This window comes from Cotesia typhae, unplaced genomic scaffold (genome assembly GCF_013202065.1).
Source record: "Cotesia typhae breed Kobodo isofemale line unplaced genomic scaffold, CoteBio_Ctyphae contig_56, whole genome shotgun sequence".
NCBI classification, from domain to species: Eukaryota; Metazoa; Arthropoda; class Insecta; order Hymenoptera; family Braconidae; genus Cotesia; species Cotesia typhae.
In genome coordinates, this window is record NW_027423760.1 from 112,735 (window position 1) to 135,000 (window position 22,266).

The 22,266-nt window shown below is 31.0% G+C and overlaps 1 protein-coding gene and 1 non-coding gene across 2 annotated transcripts in view; one reads left to right on the forward strand and one right to left on the reverse strand.

The window, feature by feature from the left end:
* Positions 1 to 33: 33 nt before the first annotated feature.
* LOC141532042 (uncharacterized) lies at positions 34 to 5,339 on the reverse strand. The gene is made up of 3 exons (XM_074250201.1): positions 5,188 to 5,339; positions 763 to 969; positions 34 to 160 (listed from the first exon to the last, which is right to left on the reverse strand). The coding sequence occupies exons 1-3, from the start codon at positions 5,292 to 5,294 to the stop codon at positions 34 to 36; spliced, it is 441 nt and encodes a 146-aa protein (XP_074106302.1). The 5' UTR covers positions 5,295 to 5,339.
* A 15,640-nt stretch (positions 5,340 to 20,979) lies between these two features.
* LOC141532140 (small subunit ribosomal RNA) overlaps positions 20,980 to 22,266 on the forward strand; it is a 1,906-nt gene continuing 619 nt past the window's right edge. The window contains exon 1 of the ribosomal RNA XR_012480047.1: positions 20,980 to 22,266. This exon is cut by the window's right edge and continues 619 nt beyond it. This is a non-coding gene — a ribosomal RNA (small subunit ribosomal RNA).

Here is a 22,266-nt window from a genome sequence, read left to right on the forward strand (position 1 = left end):
GGTAACTTAGTAAACTGGCCCACTGTGGCATGTTTAAAAATCAGCAAATTGTTGCAGATTTGTTGGGATTGGTGGATGGCGTGGTCGTTCTCTGCGGCGCCAGCTTTCCATAAGAGGTTGCATTTTTGCCCATGTAAATTGTACAGCTGCTTCATGATGTCTGTATATAAAAAAAGATCGTTATTTATCTAATATTGGCGTAAAATCAAATATATTGAGAAAAAATTACTATTCGGTATAAAATATAAGAAACGAAAAAGTTCGCGAGTTTTTAATGTAATATATTGTAATATTGTAACGTAATAATGTAATATAATCCATCGAGCACAAATCAATTGTCATGAAATGTGAACAAATTGAACGGTCCAGCTAAGTTACGACAACGGCACATCGCTGCATTTTTGCAATTTTTCCAACAGAAGAAAATTATTTTAAAGCAGGATAAATGTCCAATAATAATATTTGCTTATCTAATTCATAATATACGAAGTTTGAAAAAGGAACTCATAAAACTTCAAAAAGCTACAACATAGATTATCCTTATAATTATAATTTTAATAAATGTACATCAGTGCACCGTTGTTCAAATAGTACAACAGACAAAGAGATAAAAAAATGAAAATAAGTCAACTTTTGAACAATCGCCGATCATACTCAGAAAAAACAAGATATTTCATCTTCATGACATGGCATGGGAATCGTAACTTTATAAATGTGTCTGTATAAATAAAAAAACCATAATAACTGATTGAAAAAACTTACCGAACACTAAAATGATCATAAATAGTTCTCAGAGACCTGTAAGGACGCGCTGTTGCTGCAGTAAATAATGCATCTTGAAAGATGCAATAATTCTGTAGTAAAGGATTCTTATCATGATTATGACCTGTAGATAAAACAGGTATACCATTTTGCATTTTTCCACGAGCATGACAAGCTTTACTTCGTCTTTCATAGCATCTTATGTAACTGAAATATAAACAAAAAAATATATTTTAAAAAAAATCTGAAAAATGGTTGGACCTGTAGCAGGCTATCCCTGAAACTTTTCACTATTTTCAAGGTTAAAGCGCTCGAAAATTTACCTAACTATTCGTTAATGAGCTCTTTGAGCTCAAGAAATCGGACGTTTATACATTTTGAGCTCTTCGAGCTTAAAAGAGGGATTATTTGTTTATTTTCATGATTTTAAGCAAAGACTGCTGATACGTTTCGAGGTCAATTTTATTATACTTCTATTTTAAATACTTCCGTTGTGAAAGATTTAAAAAATCATCATTTTAACGTTTTTTGTGCTCAATATCTTTTGAATGAAATGACCAATCCGAACAATGTACCTGAAGTTCCGAACGTTTTTCGTGAACGAAAATAAAAAAAAAAATTTGTCGACTTTGAAGCTGAAAATTTGTTTCCAGTTTCAAATGGCAACGGATATACCTACGAAAAATGGAATAGCCCCTCAGAACACCGGAACTACCCTTACCCCTACTCTAAAGACAAAAAATTGACAAAAAAAATTAGAAAAAAATCCTTCCAAGGGTCGTTTGAAGCTAACAATATTTCAAAATACTCAGACAATTACCCCAAACATTGAAAATTATTAACTAAGATTTAGCTGCGCCGGAACTCCCCTTACACTCACTCTAATGATAGAAAATCATAGTGCAGTCGGTGAGGAAAAAAAAGTGGCTTATTAGACTTTTTTCGATAAATTGGTCCGATTTTGATTTTTTAACTTCCCGCTAAAAAAATTAAGAATTTTTAAAAATTGGGGAGTTATTGGTTTTACCCCGTTTTGCAAAAATAGAATTTTCATCAGATCTCGACGTTCTGAGGTTAGTCCATCGGCTAAAAAGGGAAGCCCGTGTACATTTTATGTCCATCGAATAATCCACCGGATTCTTTCGTTTTTGGACCATGGATTACGAATATTGTATTTAATCTGTTCACAAATGATGCAAACAATTGTTAACAATAATTTAATTGTTTAAATTGGGATAACTCGAGAAACGTGAGTTTGACGGGTAAGTTTATCGATAAAAAAATGTTTAGAATTAAAAATACGTAAAAAGATCCTTGTCACTTTTTTGATAAATAGAATAGTTTCGAATATATCATTGAAAATACACTACCGGTCAAAAGTCTTTGCCCACCCGTTCAACCATACTTCTGTTTCAATATATTACTCTCTTCCGAATTTTTCTCTCATAATTGTCAAACTAAGTTCAGAACGATCTTATATTGAACAAAAATTTCATTCTCTGTAATTGGTTTACTCTATAATAGAACATTTTTATATTTTGTGGGTGTCTGTGAAAAATTAATACTTTCAAGTACCCGACTCTTTTTTTATTTGTGTAAAAGTGAATTATTATTTTGGTGTTTACTCTTGTAGTTTAGTCCCATTCTGCAGTTTTAAACGAAAAGAAAGGGCGTTACAGTGATATTAACTTTTTTCTGTGAAGTTCATAATTGGATTCTTTTCGTTCTCACAAATTCGGATCAAAAAGTCTAAAAATGAGGAAAAACAAGAAGCTATCAATCGAAACTCGTGCATTTATCATTAGTCTTCATAATCAAGGCAAAAGTAACCGTGCTATTGCCTCTGAATTGAAAATATCTCGACGAACCGTGGACTATAATGTTAATAAATATGCATCCACCAAAAGTCTCCACGATAGAAACCGTTCAGGGCGGCCTCGAAAAACCACAATTGCTGAAGATAAACGTATTGCATTGATCAGCAAACGAGATCGACGACTCACAGGCCCAGAGATCGCAGCTCAAATCAATTCGTCTAGGGATTCGCCTGTGAGTACTTCTACTGTGAAAAGGAGATTGAGAGAAGTTGGCCTTTTTGGGAGGGTGGCAGTGAAGAAACCACTTTTAAGACGTCAGAATAAAATCAAGAGGTTGCAATGGGCCCGAGAACATAAAAATTGGATGCAAGAAGAGTGGGAGAACGTTTTATTTAGCGATGAGTCGAAGTTCGAGGTTTTTGGGTCTAAAAGAAGAGTTTTTGTGCGCAGGTCAAGTCAAGAACGGATGTTAGATGCATGTGTAATCCCTACTGTGAAACACGGTGGAGGCTCAGTGATGGTTTGGGGATGTTTCGGAGGAAGGGCGACTGGAGACTTGGTAAAAATTGAAGGAATTCTCAAGAAAGAAGGCTATAAAAAAATCCTAAAGGAAAATGTAGTCCGTTCTGGCCAGCGCCTGATCGGCAGAAAATTTATCTTCCAACACGACAACGATCCTAAGCATTCATCTAAGCTTTGTAAAGAGTATTTAGAACAATTGGAAAAGAAGAATGTGCTCAAAGTCATGATTTGGCCGTCACAGTCGCCCGACCTTAATCCGATAGAGTTGTTGTGGGATAAATTGGACAGAGAAGTCAGAAAGCAGTGTCCTACTTCTGCTTCACACCTTTGGGAAATCCTGCAAAATGAATGGAACCAAATAGATGATGATTATTTATTGAAATTAATACATAGAATGCCAAAATTGTGCGCCGCAGTAATCAAAGCAAAAGGAGGTTACGTCGATGAATCGAAAATTTAAATAAAAATCAATTATATATTGTAGTTTTATCATTACTGTATTCTTATCTATTCATGTTTTTAAATACAGGTATCAAAATCAATCGTATTATTTTTATTTGTTGTATAAACCCGCAATCTATAGGGTGGGCAAAGACTTTTGACCGGTAGTGTATATTTGAGCTGTCGGACCTCTCTTTCCCGAGCGCGCTCAGCGTCCCGCCCCTCTCTTTTCACGGTAGTAAGCGGCATTGAGATTGAGACGTCATAGATTAAAAAATAAATCTTCGCGTCTCCGTCATGGAATTATAAAAAAAAATAGCTAAATATCATCCTATACATCTCTAAGTATAAGAAAAAAAATACGAGGTTAAAATCCACCACATAGGCACCAAGATATATCCCCTTTTTCGTCAAATTATAAGTGAATTCCTCGTTTTTCTAAAATACAGCCTGTCAAAAATCACTAAAAATTTTCGAAAATTTTTTTGGACGCTTAATTTTTTACATTAGTCTATTCAAAATTTTACGTCAAATATGAATAAAATTTTCTTAGCGTTAATTTAACATCTTTTTCTCGCGTCACACTCACTGCGAAAAACGGTACTATCCCTATTGCACTCGAGATAATAAAGCAGATTTATGTTTTTGTTCCGAACAAAGTAGAATCTAAAAAACAAACGTTCAGCTACGTAATAGATAATTTAAAAATCTATTACGTAGCACAGCGTCTTTTTTGAAATTGTTTCTTGTTTAGGAAAGAAATACAAACGTGCAATCATATAGGGACCGGCTGTTAAAAAGTATAATAATTGAAAAGCAGTATTTGGCCTAACCCAACGTAACATTGTAGATTTTAATATTGCACATATATATATAAAAGAGACATATACAAAAGACTTTTGTCAACTCCTGTAAAAATTAAAAAAACATGTCATTTTCGTGACTTTATTCATATTATTGAAGCTGAATAAAACCATTAGAAATGAAAATGAACTTAAAGTATATTAATGAAATTGAAGAAAATTTCATTAGTTTTAACGTGCATTTTTCAGAGAAATGCAGTCTTTTTTATCTAAAAATGATTAGGAAATGAATTAGTAAAAATAGCTATTTTTGCAATTTTGAAAATTTTTAAATCACCATTTCTAAAGTCATTGATCAACTTTGTTTTTCTCCGAATTCATCGGAAAGAATTTTCATATCGTATTTAAGAGCCGTTAAGCGATAATCCAGTTCGAAAATTAAGCTGAAACAAATTAAAGTTAATGATTTTATTTTTCCATGTACAAGTGCAACAAGCATACTACCACTACCGTTTGACTCAACGAATGCGAGAGAAAAGAAAATACTGAACGGCTCTTAAATTCAAGTTTTAATAAATAGATAGATCTATAAAATTTACCTAAAAAAAAGTTTTTGTGAAACCTAAGTAAAACGCCATTTATTTGACTACATTTATAAGTTGAAACTCGAATAAAATCAATAAAAATAAAAATAAAGTAAAATTTAGATAAATTAAATTATAGGTTAGATAAGTTAAATTTAAGCAAAAAAATTGAAATCCATGAAATTGTTAATAGAATTCAATCTACGCGAGTTAAACCGCGGGGGACAGCTAGTACTTAATAAGTAATTCATTAATTACCTGATATTGCCAGTAGTATTATAGGAGTAATAGGCAAAGCCATCAACAACTCTGTCAATAAATTTTAAACGATGGTTTCGAATGTGATACTTAACTTTACTGCTCATTATTTTAGTTATACAACGTGCAAAAAAAATATAACTCTGACACAAACACGCGACACAAAGTCCTAGAGAACACTGAAGTTCTCGTTCTCGCTTAACTCAATTTATTAGCTGCACGAGCACGAGCAGTGCAGTGCGCACTTGCGCAGTCGGATCGTCGATAAAACTTACCGCTAACCGCTACCAATAGTACCACGACGTTATGTGCTGTGTCGTCATGATAGAATTTTATCTACGATCTTAACTCAACACCGCTAAGAGTTATGTTTATTGTCTACTGGTTAATATGTTTTGAAAAAAGTAAAAATTCTTCTTAATCCAAATTAAAATATAAACGACAGTTCATTCAATCCATAATAATATATAGAAAAATGTGCGGAAGTTTCTAATCTGCACAATAATAATCGAAAAAGTTATAAACAATTGAAGACTCCAAAAAAAAGATATCTTGTTTTTTAAAAATAACTCGAAAACTATAAACGCTATACAAATGGAAAAATTTATTTAAAAATCTCAAAAAATTATAATGTTATGTAATCACTGAAAGAAAAAAAATTTTTCATTCATTGTTTATCAAATGAGCCTATATTATTAATTAACTAAATGTTTTAGAGTCCTCATAAACATTCCGAATCGGATAATTGTTGAACAAAACTTCTTTAAATTATTTTTCTTGTTGGAGAGCTTTTGACAACTATACTGAATAACATTATCAAGTTATGGTATTTTAAATTTTAATAATCTATTAATAATTAATTATTTAAACAGCAAAAAAATTAAAAGATGAAAAAAAGGCGGCAGAAATTTATCTTTATAACATTTAATAATATAAATATTTAAAGGTACACTGATATAAAAATGAACTTGGCCCAAGAAACTGTTTTTGAAGATCGTTCATTACCTCGAATAAAGCAAAAAATTTTTTGAATTGAGAAATTTTTGTTGGTTAAAGATAATTTTTCTCAGTTCAAGAAATTTTCTACTTGATTCAAAATTATTAAATTTTTTTTTACATTTTTTATTTTTATGCAGTTAAAATAACAAAGTAGCCATTCGATTTGTTTAGTTACTGACGGCTACATCATTCATACTATTAGAGATATGCACAGAAAAAAAGGTTCACTTGAGCCAAGAAAATATCCTTCCAAATTATTTTCTTAAGCAAAAAAAAATTTTTTTTTGAGACAAGAAATTTTACTTATTCCAAAAAAATAAATTCTCTTGCTCGAAGAAATATCCCTCTTGATCCAAGAATATTTATTCAAGCTAAGAAAATTTTCTTGATTTGAGAAAATTAAACTTCTTGCTCCAAAATATTAAATATCTTGGTAGAAAAAAACTTTATTATTAATATATTTATCGATTAACTTGTCAAATGGGAAAATCAAATAATATTGAATCGTTTTTTTTCATCCAATATGTATAATTGCGCGCTAAATAATCTAAAACAGGTATCAAAGATTCAAGAGAAAAATTTTCACAAGATGAGAAAATTTATTTCTTAGCTAAAATAGATAGCGCTGCTTCCCTAAAGTAATTTAATTACTCATGCCGCAACAGAAATTTCTCAGGACAATAAATTTTTTTCTTGTTTAAATTAAATGAATTTTTGTATTAAAAAAGAAACACTTCACTCAATAAAATTAACTTCAATGAAAAAGTTAAATCTTGATACAAGTAAGTAATTGGTCTTCATTGAAAAAAATTACTTCCCCAAGAATGAAATTTCAAGAATAATTTTTACTTCGGCCAAGACAATTTCGGTTTTCCTCAGGCACCTGAAAATTTTCTTCAGCCAAGAATTTTTTTCTCCAGTTAAGAAATTTTTCTTTCTGTGTGGTAATTGACATTACATGACGTTTCCATAGATGATAAATCTCTAATTTATTTCTAATTTTAGAGGATAATTTCACCTTACAAATGAGCTTGAGAAAAGATTATTGATCATCAGTGACATCCGTTTGTTCATAAAAATTTTAAGTCTTTGTCGAATTTTTTTGTCTTATATGATTTAATTGTACTAACTATTAAAAATACAGTGATAGAGTTCTTTTCTTTTCATTTTATGATTCTGTTATGAAAATTTATAATTCTTATGGGATTTATATATTTTCGTAAGTTTACTTCTGTATTAATTCAAATTATTTAATTTAAATACACCTTATATATATAATTACTTACCCCAATTTGATTTGCTTTTAAGCAGCTGTTTTCATATAAATTTCGCATTCAAAACCATTAGAAAATAGTTATTATCGAACAAGCTTCAATTTTTTAAAAACCTAAGATAGAATAGTAAATCTGAATGAAGCTGGATAATTAGCTACAGAAGCAAGTATCCATCCCACACATCCACAAGTATGTAGGTAAAATGCCTCTCTCAATTGGTCCTCAAAAAAATTGACTATTACGAAACTTATAAACTTACAAAGGATAAAGACGTCGACATGAAAAATGAAAAGTTCTTGCAGGGAAAGAAATCAAGATAACGTAAATAATTTTCTCTTTCGTCAGATAAATCTGAAAAGTAATTGGAAAATTGCATTTACTACAATTAATTTGATAAATTTTACAAGAAAAGTAAAAAAACTGTTAAAAACAATGCCAGGAATACACACGAACAAATAAAAATTTGCAAAAAAACCTTGAGATACGGTAATAATTTAAAAACTAATAACAGTCATTAAAATTTGCAATTGAAAAAAAAATGAAAAGAAATAGAATATAACACTTCACCTTTCTTTGTTCAATAGGCGAATTTTTCTTAGGTCAGTTTGTTTTGAAACTGTTGTAGAAAAATTTACAAAATTTTTTTCTATTTTTACAATGAAAAATTCCAACTCGTCGATCTCCGGAAAAGTTAAGCTGTAGTGATTATAAAAAAAGTTCCATTAATTATCCTCTAGATTGCACCACAAACTTAGACATATGCTGAATGAATTAAAAAAATCAGACAGAAATGAATTTTCAAGTTACCATTTAGAATCTATTCTATCATCGAAAAGTGACAATTATAGCAGTCGATAACATTTTTAGAAACGGTCGCAAAGTATACCCGCGCTGTAATAATGTCGCTGCTTACTATGATGGTCACAAACATACATTGTCTACAAAAACTACGACCGCTTGATACGTTGGTAGCATTTACTCGTGGGCTTTAAATTGCTCTGCAATTAAATCGAACTAGATGGTAATGATATTGACAATACCTATAACAAGCGCATAATTACTTTGACTTTAAACACATAAGTCACATAAATATGTTGCATTACAATATCTATGTACTTAAAAGCAATAAGTTATTTTTTACAGACGCCTTTAACTTACACGGTCATAAATAATATAAGACTCAAAATGATATAGTAAGTATAGTATAAGAGATCGTAAACATTATTGACATAAAAATAGTAGAGCATTAAAAACATTTATCTTAAAGTCCTACTGTTTCTGGGGTCAAATGTATCTAAGTGTGCCTGTTTTTAAATTAAAACGACTAAAGATACATCCATCTCATAAAGTCATTGAAATTAAATATATTAGGAATAAATATCAACTGCTTCCTAGCTCCATTAGAAATAAATAACTATTACATTCATTGATACTGCAATTAACTAGCATTGTCGATAATTGAATGATTTCGGTAGTTGTAGGTGCTGCAAATCATAATGGTCACAAACATACATCGTCTACAAAAACTACGGCAGCTTGATACGTTGGTAGTATTTACTCGTGGGCTGAAAGTTACTGTGTAGCTAAGTCCAATTGGATAGAAATTATATTGGCACTACTTACTACTGGTACAGAGTTAATTAGTCACATAGTAGATAAGTTACACAAATATGTTGTCTTATAATATGTAAGTGATAAAAAGCAACAAGATATTTTTATAAGTCGCTTCAAATCATACTGTTACAAACAATACAAGACTTATAATGGTATGGTTGTGGAATACATATGATAATAAAAATCACTGGCTTTAACTCTGTAGATAATTAAATACATTAAATTCAAAGTTACATTGGTTCTTCAGTCATGTGTAATTAAGTATGTCAGTGAATAACTTCAAAAGTTTGAATGTAAATCTGTCTCAAATAATGACTAGAAATAAATAACCTCGGAACAAACATCAACTGCCTCCTAGCTCCAGAGGGAACAAACAATAACCAGCATTTATTCACACTGCCAACAACTACCTTTTGTGATAAATCGATGGCACCCTAAGGTGGCTATCAGGGAAGACATTCCGATTGGACAGATTTCATAAGCTCAAAGTCGATTTCTTTGTTATCGACAGATGAAACTTATTGTAAAAAGTACATTCAGTTATTATACAGATGGCCAAAAACTATTATAAAATGAAATATCATCCCTGATAGCCACCTTACCTATAACTTACTGTCAATCTACGTCCGCAATTTGAAGCAAACTTGACGGAAAGAGTTGGCAAAGCGAGCGATTACCTATTAGTTACCTATAACTTACTCTCCAAATAGACGTCAAAACTTGCTGTACAAGTATTTCCTTCAAATTGTAGTAAAGTTGAAAGGAAATTTAACTACAAGTTTGATTGTTAACTTGTATTCAAGTTGCGGCCGTAGATTTCTGTCAATTTGCTTACAACTGTTGTTGAGTGAAGAATTACCGCCAACTTGATGTATAACTTAACCGTAACTGCTGGGAGTCAACACTTACTGAGAAAGCGCTGGCTATCAGGGATATAAACATGTTTAGAAAAATTTAAACGTGTTTTTTTAATACATTTATTCAAATTAAATTATGAATCATAACTATTTTTAATAATAATGAAGTTTATTAATATTATTTTCAATTTATTATAATTTTGACAGCGTTAACAAAAGTTATATTTAAGTACAACTGATCGATATTTATCTTGTTATATTAACGAATAACTTTTTAAAAAAAATACAATTTTATTATTATTATTAATATTTAACATTTATAATTATTGATTTATTTTTATTTTTTATTTTCATGTATAGAAAAGCAATTAAGCTATTAATTAATTAATTAGAAAATTAGAGGTATGTTTAGTAAAATAAATCCGAACGAAAACAGTTTCACTGTAAAAAATTGCGCCAAGTCCACGTTCATAAAACTCATCTCAATAACATCTGCACTTTGCAAAAAAAATAAGACTCGTTACAATAATTTTCATTCTATACAAAAAAAAGTTAAATACAAAAAAATACCAAGAAACCGTCATAATGTTGAAAAAATTGAAAAAAATTTGTTGAAAATTTAAAAATTAAGAAAAAATTTTTTTATCGTACTTGGGGCGCGTCATTGAGTACCCCAAATTTTTTCGAACGAATTTCAACCCGAGAAAAAACGATTTCGCTTGAATTTATGTAATGTAAATATGTATAATTATATAATATAATATATATATATATATATATATATTATATCTTATCAGCTCTAATTATATAATATATGATTTCATACATTGTTATGTTTATAGATTCACGTTAGTGAAGTATACTCAACGAATTAAAAACACTGCTTACTGGATTAATATCAGTTTCAGTGAAAAAATCCGTTTCGAAAATTTTTTTCAGATTTTTAGTGAAAATATCTGTCAATATGGTAGTCTGGTGAAGATATCTGAAATAACACAAAATTTTTTAATTCAATTTTTTTCAGTTCCGTCATTAAGCTTTCATGAAGAAACTTGATCATGCTTCGTTTAATTGTAATTAACACATTTTGATTGGCAATCACACCGCATTTTCTCAATTTAGTCGGCCATACGTTTTATTTTTTAATCAACTTAATTTTCGCAGTGATTCCACGACAGAGTCAATGTATGCAGGCGTATTCACTTGTAACCAAATTGCATAACCGAACAGGAGAGGGCGTTTTATTGAAATCATAAACGATGGGCAGAGAATTTAAAAATTTCAAATAAAATACGTATGCCATGTTGATTTTACCTAACTTTTGTTAAACGTATCATAAAATAATATTTCATTAATTACATTTATGCATTTTATAGGTTGACTTACTTATAAATGTTGAAACATTAAAAGGATGTTCATGTATCCTGAAAAATTTGGGGTACTCGATGACGCGCGCCAAGTACGATAAAAAAATTTTTCTTAATTTTTAAATTTTCAACAAATTTTTTCAATTTTTTCAACATTATGACGGTTTCTTGGTATTTTTTTGTATTTAACTTTTTTTGTATAGAATGAAAATTATTGTAACGAGTCTTATTTTTTTGCAAAGTGCAGATGTTATTGAGATGAGTTTTATGAACGTGGACTTGGCGCAATTTTTTACAGTGAAACTGTTTTTGTTCGGATATACGGTATGTCGGATATAACATACTCTTTTTTTTTTTTTTTTTTTAATTTAAAATTTAGATTGAAGACTCTGTATTCACATCGCCAGCTATGGATTCACCGTTAATGACCATCATAAGCAATACTACTTCATCGGATACATTCGCGTTAGACGCTCTCACGCTTTGAGCGCTCACGCTTATAAGCACAAACTATTGGCGTTGGTGTAGATTTACGAACGCTTTGAATCAATCAGAAAATATCATTCGTTTTGTGAGCGTTAGTTTGTATCAATATGGCGAATGTGGGAAATTTTGATCAAATAGTAAATAATTTATTGGAAATAATCAACGATGAGTTTGATAGTGATGATAGTGATGAATATGATATGATTGAAGACAGTAATGAAGAAATGGAGTGGAAATATTGTAATATTTACTTAAATTTATCTTTTAAAAAAGAACCCATACCAAGGCTCCAAAATTTTGTTGAAGAGGTTATTCCAGCTTTTAGTGATAAAGAATTTAAATCTCACTTTAGGTAATTAATAAAGTATCGAATTTAATATTGTAAAAATGTTAAATTTTGTTTACCAATATAAATTTATGGATTAAATTGTAAACAAATAAATGTTTCAATAATTCTAGGTTATGTCGATCAACATTTAATTTTATCCTTGATACAACGAATCCATCATTAACAAGAAAAATTTCAGGATCTCCTATAATACCGCCCGATTATTGATCACTATATCGAAAATGGCCACTCCAGAATCATATCGGTATAACGAAAGAATATTGCTGAAGTTTCAGATAAAATTATTCGTTATAAAACAGATTTTAACTGAATGTATTATTTTTGAAGGTCTATATGCCAAAAATTTGGCGTTAGTTTTGCTGCACTGTTATCAAGTTTACGAAGGGTTACATCAGCATTAGTTGAAATAGCTCCACATTTTATAACTGGGCCTGAAAACGAAAAAGTTAAAGAAATTTCTAATCAATTTGAAGCTACGAGCGGTTTTCCTAATTCAAAACAGGCTGTTTGTGATGCTCAAAGTAAATTTATCCACTGCTATGTTGGTAATGTTGGCTCTGTACGTGACGCACAAGTATTCCGTTTATCAGAAGTGCATGGTTATCTCAGCGATCCAGAAAAATTTCTAAATGATTATCATCTAGTTGGTGATGTGGCTTATCCTCTCCATAAACATTTATTAACACCGTATCGGGATAATGGACACTTATCAGCACAACAAAAAAATTACAATTTTTGTCATTCTTCAGCACGCGTAGCTATTGAACGTGCATTTGGATTACTTAAGAAAAGATTTCACAGCTTACTTACTGTTTTAGATATGAATCAAACAGATTTAATACCTGAATACATCATAGCTTGTTATGTATTGCATAATATATGCTTATGGAAAGAAGATGAATTTCTCATTGACAAAATAGTCGAAGAAAATTCTAATATGAATGACATAAACGATAATGGTCAAAATAGAGTATTATTAGCTGAAGTCGAAAAACAGAATAACAGTATTTGTGACCAATTAATTATAAGAAATGTGTAATAAAAATAACTGTAATTGTTATTGTAAATCAACTACAAATTTTATTATACCATAAAAATATTTTTAGCGGTCGGTGTAAAGTGTCGTGTAAAGAAACTAATAATTAGAGATACGTTCTTCAATGAATTTCTGCATCCGGAAACATATAAATTTTTGAAAATCACGAAAGCTAAAGCAAATGAACTCAAATTTAAGTACGCTTAGGTGCATAAAAACGTAGTTTATTTGAAAGAAAATAATGATTTAGTCAAAATTGAAGTACACTCTCTAAATGATCTCAATAAACTAAATCAACAATTACCATGCAAACATATCTCAAATTGTTAAACTTTAAATATCTTAACCACGGAGCCTAGATAGAGCTTTATCGAAACTCTATCTCTATTTCTCTCTAAGCTTCGCGATCCTAACTCTTAATATAAATAGCTACCTCGCTCATATACAGCTCCAGTTTTATTTCTTAGTTTGTCACGGGGTCCCTGCTATATCGACTAAAAGACTACCCTCTAACCATAAAGTATCGACGGGTCACAGTGCGCGGTGACATTAAGTTCGGCCCTCCGGCCGAAAAGTGGCAACTTCCTGGCCGCTGTGCTAAATGAAGTTGCCACATTCCGGCTACGACGAGCAGAAAAATAGTATACACACCTTGGCCAGTAAAAAGTAAAGCTTCAGACCACATGTTTGTCAACCTCGGCTTCGCCTTGACCAACAATTACATGTGATCTGAGACTTTTTTTATTTAACTGGCCTAGGTATGTAATATACTATTTCTGTTCGACAGAGCCAGGAAGCGGCAACTTCGTTTAGCGCAGCGGCCCAAAAGTTGGCGCTTTCTGGCTGGAGGACAGAAAACTTTTTTCACCATTGTTTTTATGAATATGAGGTCATAAAAGTGTATGCATCAGTGAGGTAATGGATAGAAAAGTCGTCTTATTTATAAAAATATGAACTATTGTTCCTATAATTAGTGTTATTTTTATTTTTATTATAATTATTGTTGTTGATGTTGTTGTTACAGTTATATTTTATAATTGAATAGAAGCTCCAAGCCCGATATTTATTTATTTATTTGATGCCAATCGGCATTATACAATAATTAGTACATACTTTGAATTATAGGATATAAAATTAGAAATTATTGAATCTGAGAAATTTAGCTCAAAAATTATACACATAATTTAGCGATGCCTGCAGAAACTTTAAAAAAAAAAAAAAAAAAAAAAAAGAAAATAAAAACAAAAATAATAAAAAATTCGCAAGTTCAAAAGACAAAAAGAAAAAATACAACTTTAATAGCGTTAATCATAATATTGTAATATATGTCTTATGAGATTAGAACTGAATGCCTGGAAGGAGCCACCAAAAAGTTCACGGAATCATATAGGGAGTTCAACAGGTTGGAGATTCTGTTTCTTGGTCCATTTATCACATACTATGCGTGACATTAATTTATCTCTGTTCGTGTTGCTTTTGTATTATTGGAAATGTGTATTTATGGATTTTTAAATATATGGATATGGAAATTTCTAAAAATGGATATTTGATTTTTGGAAGTAACAATAAAAGTATTTAAGTAAAATTAGACATCAATAAAAAAGAAAATAATTATAAATGTACAACTGCACTAATGGTTAACTGAAAAAATGAAATCCCTATTTTTGAAAATATTTTCAAATGGAAATACAAGTATTTGATAAAGAGTTCAAATAAACAAATAGATTAATGGACATTTATGAAAATAGATAATAATATAAAAAGACATCAATAAAAATGGTTAAAAATTGTTGGAATTAATATTTAGATTTATCTTTAGAGAAAACTTGTACAGGACAACGTCACTGTATTTAGTATACCTGAATTATGTATACATGTTTGTATAGTATACAGTTCACTGTAAAGTCCTGTATTCAGTATACCTGGTAATGTTTCCACTACCCCTTGACCCTTAATGAAGTAGTGGGAGTATACTGAGTACTGAGGGTACTAGATGTAACGAATAATTTTTCTATTATAGTTAGTCGAGTTGAACTCTTTCACCATCAAGTGTTAATTGTCCAAATTTAGAATCATTTTATTGCAAATAATTTAACATTGTATTTCTGTCAACTTAAACTCATTTAATATTGTTCGTTGAGTTTAATTCAGTGTGAAGCTAATTTAATATTAATTAATTTACTTATTTTACTTTGTATCAATAAGCAATACCCGAGTAATTATTTTTAACAAAAATACAAACGTACAATTGAATAAATAGAACAGTCACTTAATGAATATATGATTTTATGAACAATTGAAAAAATGGACATTTAAATTTTAGGAAAAGTGAATAAATGGGCATTTGATTAAATGCCCATCAATTAAAATGAAATCTGTAAAAATGGACATTTGAATAAATGAACTTCGATAAAAAAATACTTACTTAAATGGAAATTAGTACAAATGGACATTCATAAAAATTGACATTTATAAAAATGGACAAATGATTTAAATTTAATTACAAATAATTACAAAGTTGATTAATTATAAAATTAGGGTTTTTGGCTTGCGTAAAGTAAAAAGATGTCAGAAGAGCTGGGAACTCGGCTACCGACACACCCATACAAAGTTCGAAAACCGGCCCTCGGATGGCCCATCGTCGGGCGAAGGATACTGGTTGACGGCCGATCATTGGCGACTTTAATGGCCCACGGACGGCTGAATGTCCAAATGATAACAACGGCCCATTAACGGCAGTTGATTATCGGCCGATTGTAAAAAAGTTATCGGGCCGTTAATGGCTGATCATGGGTTGAGTATGTTAAAAAAAAAAAAAAACTAAAAATTTAGCCGATATGCCGTAGAATTTTTGATTCCTATAGTCGTATTGGCGTTATGAAGTCAAGTAGTAGAAGATGTAGCACAGGAGCATCGATCCTAGTCGGATATTCTGAAAAAATTTTGAAGGTTAAGTGGAAGTGGAAATCGAACCTGATTCGTCTGCGTGAAAGTCTCAATCATTACCGGCTGCGCCGCATGCTGGAATCTAACTGAAAAATTCTACTTAGCTATTTGAATTATTGAAATATATTTTATTACTGCATACCCTTGTGGAAATAATTCTCTGAAAAAACTCTTGAAAAGTCTTTATAACTCTGAATAAGACTTTTCGAAAGTCTTCACATCCCTAACTAAGTAAAGGAAAGACTTAATAAGTCTTCAAAACTCTGCAATACTCTTCAAAAGTCAAATTTTCCCTGCAATTTCGGAATTTCTCAAAGAGTTATTAAGACTTGATAAGACTTGTTCAGTTTTACAGGAAAAGAAGAAAATATTTCTTTTAAAAAAAATTGCTTATCAGAATTAAATAAAACTATAAAAAAGAATTAATGCATGTTTTAAAAAAATTTTTTTAAATAATATTTTCATCACGAAAATACTTTGATGGGCATCGAATCACTCATAGTTGAGCAAGTCAAAACATCAACAGCAAATGAAGTGCACTTGATGTTGGAAACAGATACTACTCAAAGAGTAAATCCAATCGGTATTTAATTTGGACTATCAAATATTAAAGTCAACTTTCTAGGTAGGAAAGAATTTTCTATCCACACGCTATCTGCTGGAATTAATTGATACCTAACATATTTTAGTTTACGAATTTACAGTTAGAATCTTTGAGTGTTCTTAGTTTCTAATAGGTGGCATGTGGTTAGAAAATTCTTTCCTACCTAGAAAGTTGACTTTAATATTTGATAGTCCAAATTAAATACCGATTGATTTACTCTTTGAGTAATATCTGTTTCAACAGCAAGTGCACTTCATTTGCTGTTGATGTTTTGACTTGCTCAACTATGAGTGATTCGATGCCCATCAAAGTATTTTCGTGATGAAAATATTATTTAAAAAAAATTTTTTTAAAACATTCATTAATTCTTTTTTATAGTTTTATTTAATTCTGATAAGTAATTTTTTTTAAAAGAAATATTTTCTTCTTTTCCTGTAAAACTGAACAAGTCTTATCAAGTCTTAATAACTCTTTGAGAAATTCCGAAATTGCAGGGAAAATTTGACTTTTGAAGAGTATTGCAGAGTTTTGAAGACTTATTAAGTCTTTCCTTCACTTAGTTAGGGATGTGAAGAATTTTGAAAAGTCTTATTCAGAGTTATAAAGACTTGTCAAGAGTTTTTTCAGAGAATTATTTCCACAAGGGTATACAGATTATGAAATTTATTAGTACTCAATTTTGTCGATTTTTGTATAAAGTTTTTAAATGTCTGAAGACGATTATTTTTTTTTATTCTAAATTTAATTTGCACCAAACCTATTTAGGCTAATCCCTTATTAGAAAAAGAGATTCAAAAAGATTACCTCAATGTAAAGTGTATATCTATGTAGTAGTAAAAATCAAATCTTTTTCAATTTTTTCAAACAATTTTAATCTTTTTAAATGTCTTTTTCTAATAAGGGATAGTTGATCCTTCCAATAGTTATATGTTTGTTTAAAAAATTATGCCATTCTTTTCTCAAGTCAAACTTCAAAATCACATTTAAAATTTTTATTGTCTTGTTTTATTTACTCATTATTTTTGTTTAGATTTACGATAATCTTGTATAAAAGTTTATATATTTTTTTTATTTATTTATATAAGTTTATATATAACTTCTATTTGTATCAATAATAATCTTAAATAAACATTACAATATCTTTTTTCATTTTTTAAATATTATACTTCGCGTAATGCATCTCCGAAAACCCAAATTTGTGTTATAATAAAATAACAAATTGGCCAAGAACAGCCAGACTTTGGGCGATAAATGAATATTAATTGCAAAACATTAATGTCCGCAATAGACGGCGACCAGCGTTTAACCAAGTATGGCCCGTTGACATATCCCTATAACTGGCCAATCGATGGCTGCCAGATATCGGCCGATGGTTGGGATTGTTTCCATTAACGGCAACTTTGTATGGGCATCTTCTTCGTAGGTTTTTTGTCAATTGGTTTTGTTAAATTTTAACCAAATTGTTATCAAATAAACAATTGAATGTGATTATAGTTTAGACACTAAAATTAGTGTAAATTATTTAGAAGAAAAATTGAACCTTTCTCTCAAGGTATAACACAATATAAATTGGATAATTTAAAACCACAACCATAGATAATAACCTATAAAAACTTGGAAAACTGTAATCATTTAGCTTAGTCAAACTTACTCATGAACTCTTTAAAAATTGATAGTATTTTACTTGAAAATTCGTATCCAGACGAATTACTGAATACTTTTAGAACCGAGATCCTTTCTTCTCTGAATTTATGTGCACCAATATTTACCAAAAGAGATATTCGTTGAAATAACCTTTGGTTCATTAAAAAGCTAAAAGTAAAGTGTAAAGAGCGTGATGAATTTTACAAGAAAGTCAGAAGAAATAGTGATTCAAATTTACTTGTTCTTTTTAGACTAAAAAGAAAAGATATAAAAACTGAATTGAATCATGCTCGTGAAGAATATCTAAAAACTGTTTTCTCAAATCTGCCTTATAGTTCAACTGTTTGAACCAAACTTGTATTAAACACCTTAAATTAATTAAATCGAATTCTTCATCACCGCTGAATTGCTTCGAGGCTTGTAAACTGAATTAATACTATGTAAATATAATCAGGAAACATCCAACGTGCGATTTGGATTTCGTTAATATCTTGTAAATAGAACATACAAGGAAGGTTAAATGTTCATTTAATTGGATCGAGATTGATATTGTTGATGTTGCCAAGACACTGTAAGTATCTTACTCTGTATAAATCAAAAGAGAAAAGCCCTGACGGACTCAATCTGAAATGTTTAAGAGATCATTTTTCGCAAATATCACTTTTCCTTACAGCTTTATTTAATAGATCTTCTGACACTGGTATCTTACCTGATATTTGAAAGATTATCTACAAAATACCTCTAAATAAAATTGTACAGTTGGAAATTTATCTCATTTAGTTAAGGTATTTGAAAGAATTATTGCTAATCAGATAACATCCGTCCATTCATCTATCCGTTATTGGCTGCTTATTTTAATTGATAACTAATTATCGATGCCTCAGAATAAAATATGGCAGATGACTTTTCGGCTCAGAATTAACTTTTTCCATATCTGATGAAATTATTATGTCTGTGACATTTTGTACATAGATATGTATAAATTCATACATATATTACATTTTTAATTAAATCCATTTTATGAATTAGCTGAATGAAATGAGTCGGGAGAAAAATATATATGCTTTGAAAAGTTTCATCACAAAGTTACGAATCAAGCTTCAATACATATAATAATTTTTAAAACATTTATCTCAAAACATGATATCACAGGTATTATCCAAGTTATGTCGGTATAGTTGGTGTTCTGTAGCAACAAAGCCGATTGTAGACGGTGAGGGAGAACCCTCGTTATTTCGTACGACTAACATCCAGTAAAGTAAATCTACTGTTTGGCCTTACTGCTTACTCATAACAGATAAATTTAAACAACCACGCTTGTACAGATAACTTATGTGCGTGGTTTTTGGATACATAAATGAAAATTTTAACAACTTATTGATCTCGAGCTGATCAAATGTCACATTTTAAGTAAAAATAACAATAAACGTTTATAGTTGTAATAATTTTGAGTATAAACATGTGGATTTCTAAAAAACAAATATTAATTGATGAGTTATTACAGCTACAAAAAGATAATCTTAACAATGTTTCGGAAGCGTTTAGTAGTATAACGTTGCAGAGTTATTTGTCAATCATGAAATTTAATTCTTCATGCGGATAAGCAACACGATGATATGTTCATCAATAACCGCTAAATGCGAAATAGACCAGTAGAATTCTCCAATTTAACAAAGTTAAATTATGATTCGCTGCAGTAAGGTGATACTTTAAATATTGTTTAAAAGATTCAAAGTGAATTGGAGTAATTAAATTGTTTTTTATCCTACTCAAATTAAATAAATTTATTTTAGTATTCAAATTTAATTAATTAAACCAGTTATTGATATTAAATAAAACATTTTTCCTCTTATTATTAACAAAATAAATAATAATATTTCAAAGTTTTCTTAACATACAAACTCAAGAGATATAAATGTAAAACATCAGGTACTAAGCAACTGAACAGCTGGGTATTATGGAAGAATCCGCTCAGAGTGGGGACATGCTGAGTCATTTAATCCTCCCTACCCGGTTCTCATCGTTGCTCGTATTTATATGAAAGAAGTAGTCTGTTGAAAGAAGTAATATCAGCAGCGCACAGTATATAGTATGTATAGTATATTCAGTTAATACTTAAATGCTGCTAGACTACGAAGAGGATTATTATTTTTAGTATAAAAACAGTATGTCTGAACGCATCACAGCCACGGGTCGATGTCTATGACTGAATGACTCCTATGTGGTAATCGCTTCGGCGTTTATTAACGTGTATATCTTCATGTGTGAAGAATACATTTATTCAATACTGAGTAATCGACTCACTTGTTTCCGAGCAAGAATACTAAAAGAATAATAAAAGCACGTTTACGTGTAAATAACCAAGTCGCTTAGAATTGATATCTAGCGAGAGTTGAAGTTTTTCAAAATCAGAGAGGGTGTTTGAATATGTTGTTTCACTTATACGTGAATAAATAGATATTATTATCAAAATAAAAGTGTTGTAAGAAACTTATATTTCAAATCAGCACCGCTTTTACAACTGTTAGTCTGGCATTATATCATGAAAATTAACATGTTTGTATTAGTGTAAAAAAGAGATTTCTAAATGTTTTATTTAATAAAACATGAACGAAGCTCCTGGTTGATCCTGCCAGTAGTCATATGCTTGTCTCAAAGATTAAGCCATGCATGTCTTAGTACACGCCATATTAAGGTGAAACCGCGAATGGCTCATTAAATCAGTTATGGTTCCTTAGATCGTACCCACATTTACTTGGATAACTGTGGTAATTCTAGAGCTAATACATGCAAACCAGAGTTCCGACCAGAGATGGAAGGAACGCTTTTATTAGATCAAAACCAATCGGTGGCTCGTCCATCGTTAATTATGGTGACTCTGAATAACTTTTTGCTGATCGTATGGCCTTAGTGCCGACGACAGATCTTTCAAATGTCTGCCTTATCAACTGTCGATGGTAGGTTCTATGCCTACCATGGTTGTAACGGGTAACGGGGAATCAGGGTTCGATTCCGGAGAGGGAGCCTGAGAAACGGCTACCACATCCAAGGAAGGCAGCAGGCGCGCAAATTACCCACTCCCGGCACGGGGAGGTAGTGACGAAAAATAACGATACGGGACTCATCCGAGGCCCCGTAATCGGAATGAATACACTTTAAATCCTTTAATGAGGATCCATTGGAGGGCAAGTCTGGTGCCAGCAGCCGCGGTAATTCCAGCTCCAATAGCGTATATTAAAGTTGTTGCGGTTAAAAAGCTCGTAGTTGAATTTGTGTTTCATACTATTGGTTCATTGCTTCGCGGTGTTAACTGGTATGTTATGAAACGTCCTACCGGTGGGTTTAGCTGTAAAAGGCGACATCCAATTTAATCCTATCGCGGTGCTCTTAATTGAGTGTCGAGGTAGGCCGGTACGTTTACTTTGAACAAATTAGAGTGCTTAAAGCAGGCTTATTTCGCCTGAATACTGTGTGCATGGAATAATAGAATAGGACCTCAGTTCTATTTTGTTGGTTTTCGGAATACTGAGGTAATGATTAATAGGGACAGATGGGGGCATTCGTATTGCGACGTTAGAGGTGAAATTCTTGGATCGTCGCAAGACGAACAGAAGCGAAAGCATTTGCCAAAAATGTTTTCATTAATCAAGAACGAAAGTTAGAGGTTCGAAGGCGATCAGATACCGCCCTAGTTCTAACCATAAACGATGCCAGCTAGCGATCCGCCGATGTTCCTCCGATGACTCGGCGGGCAGCTTCCGGGAAACCAAAGCTTTTGGGTTCCGGGGAAGTATGGTTGCAAAGCTGAAACTTAAAGGAATTGACGGAAGGGCACCACCAGGAGTGGAGCCTGCGGCTTAATTTGACTCAACACGGGAAATCTCACCAGGCCCGGACACCGGA

Excerpts from the sequence above, each read along its gene's own strand:
- LOC141532042 (XM_074250201.1), bottom strand. The coding sequence starts at position 5,294 with ATGAGCAGTAAAGTTAAGTATCACATTCGAAACCATCGTTTAAAATTT. Across the intron at positions 970-5,187 it reads AATACTACTGGCAATATCAG|TTACATAAGATGCTATGAAA; the intron begins GTAATTAATGAA and ends TTTATATTTCAG. Across the intron at positions 161-762 it reads TATGATCATTTTAGTGTTCG|ACATCATGAAGCAGCTGTAC; the intron begins GTAAGTTTTTTC and ends TTTTATATACAG.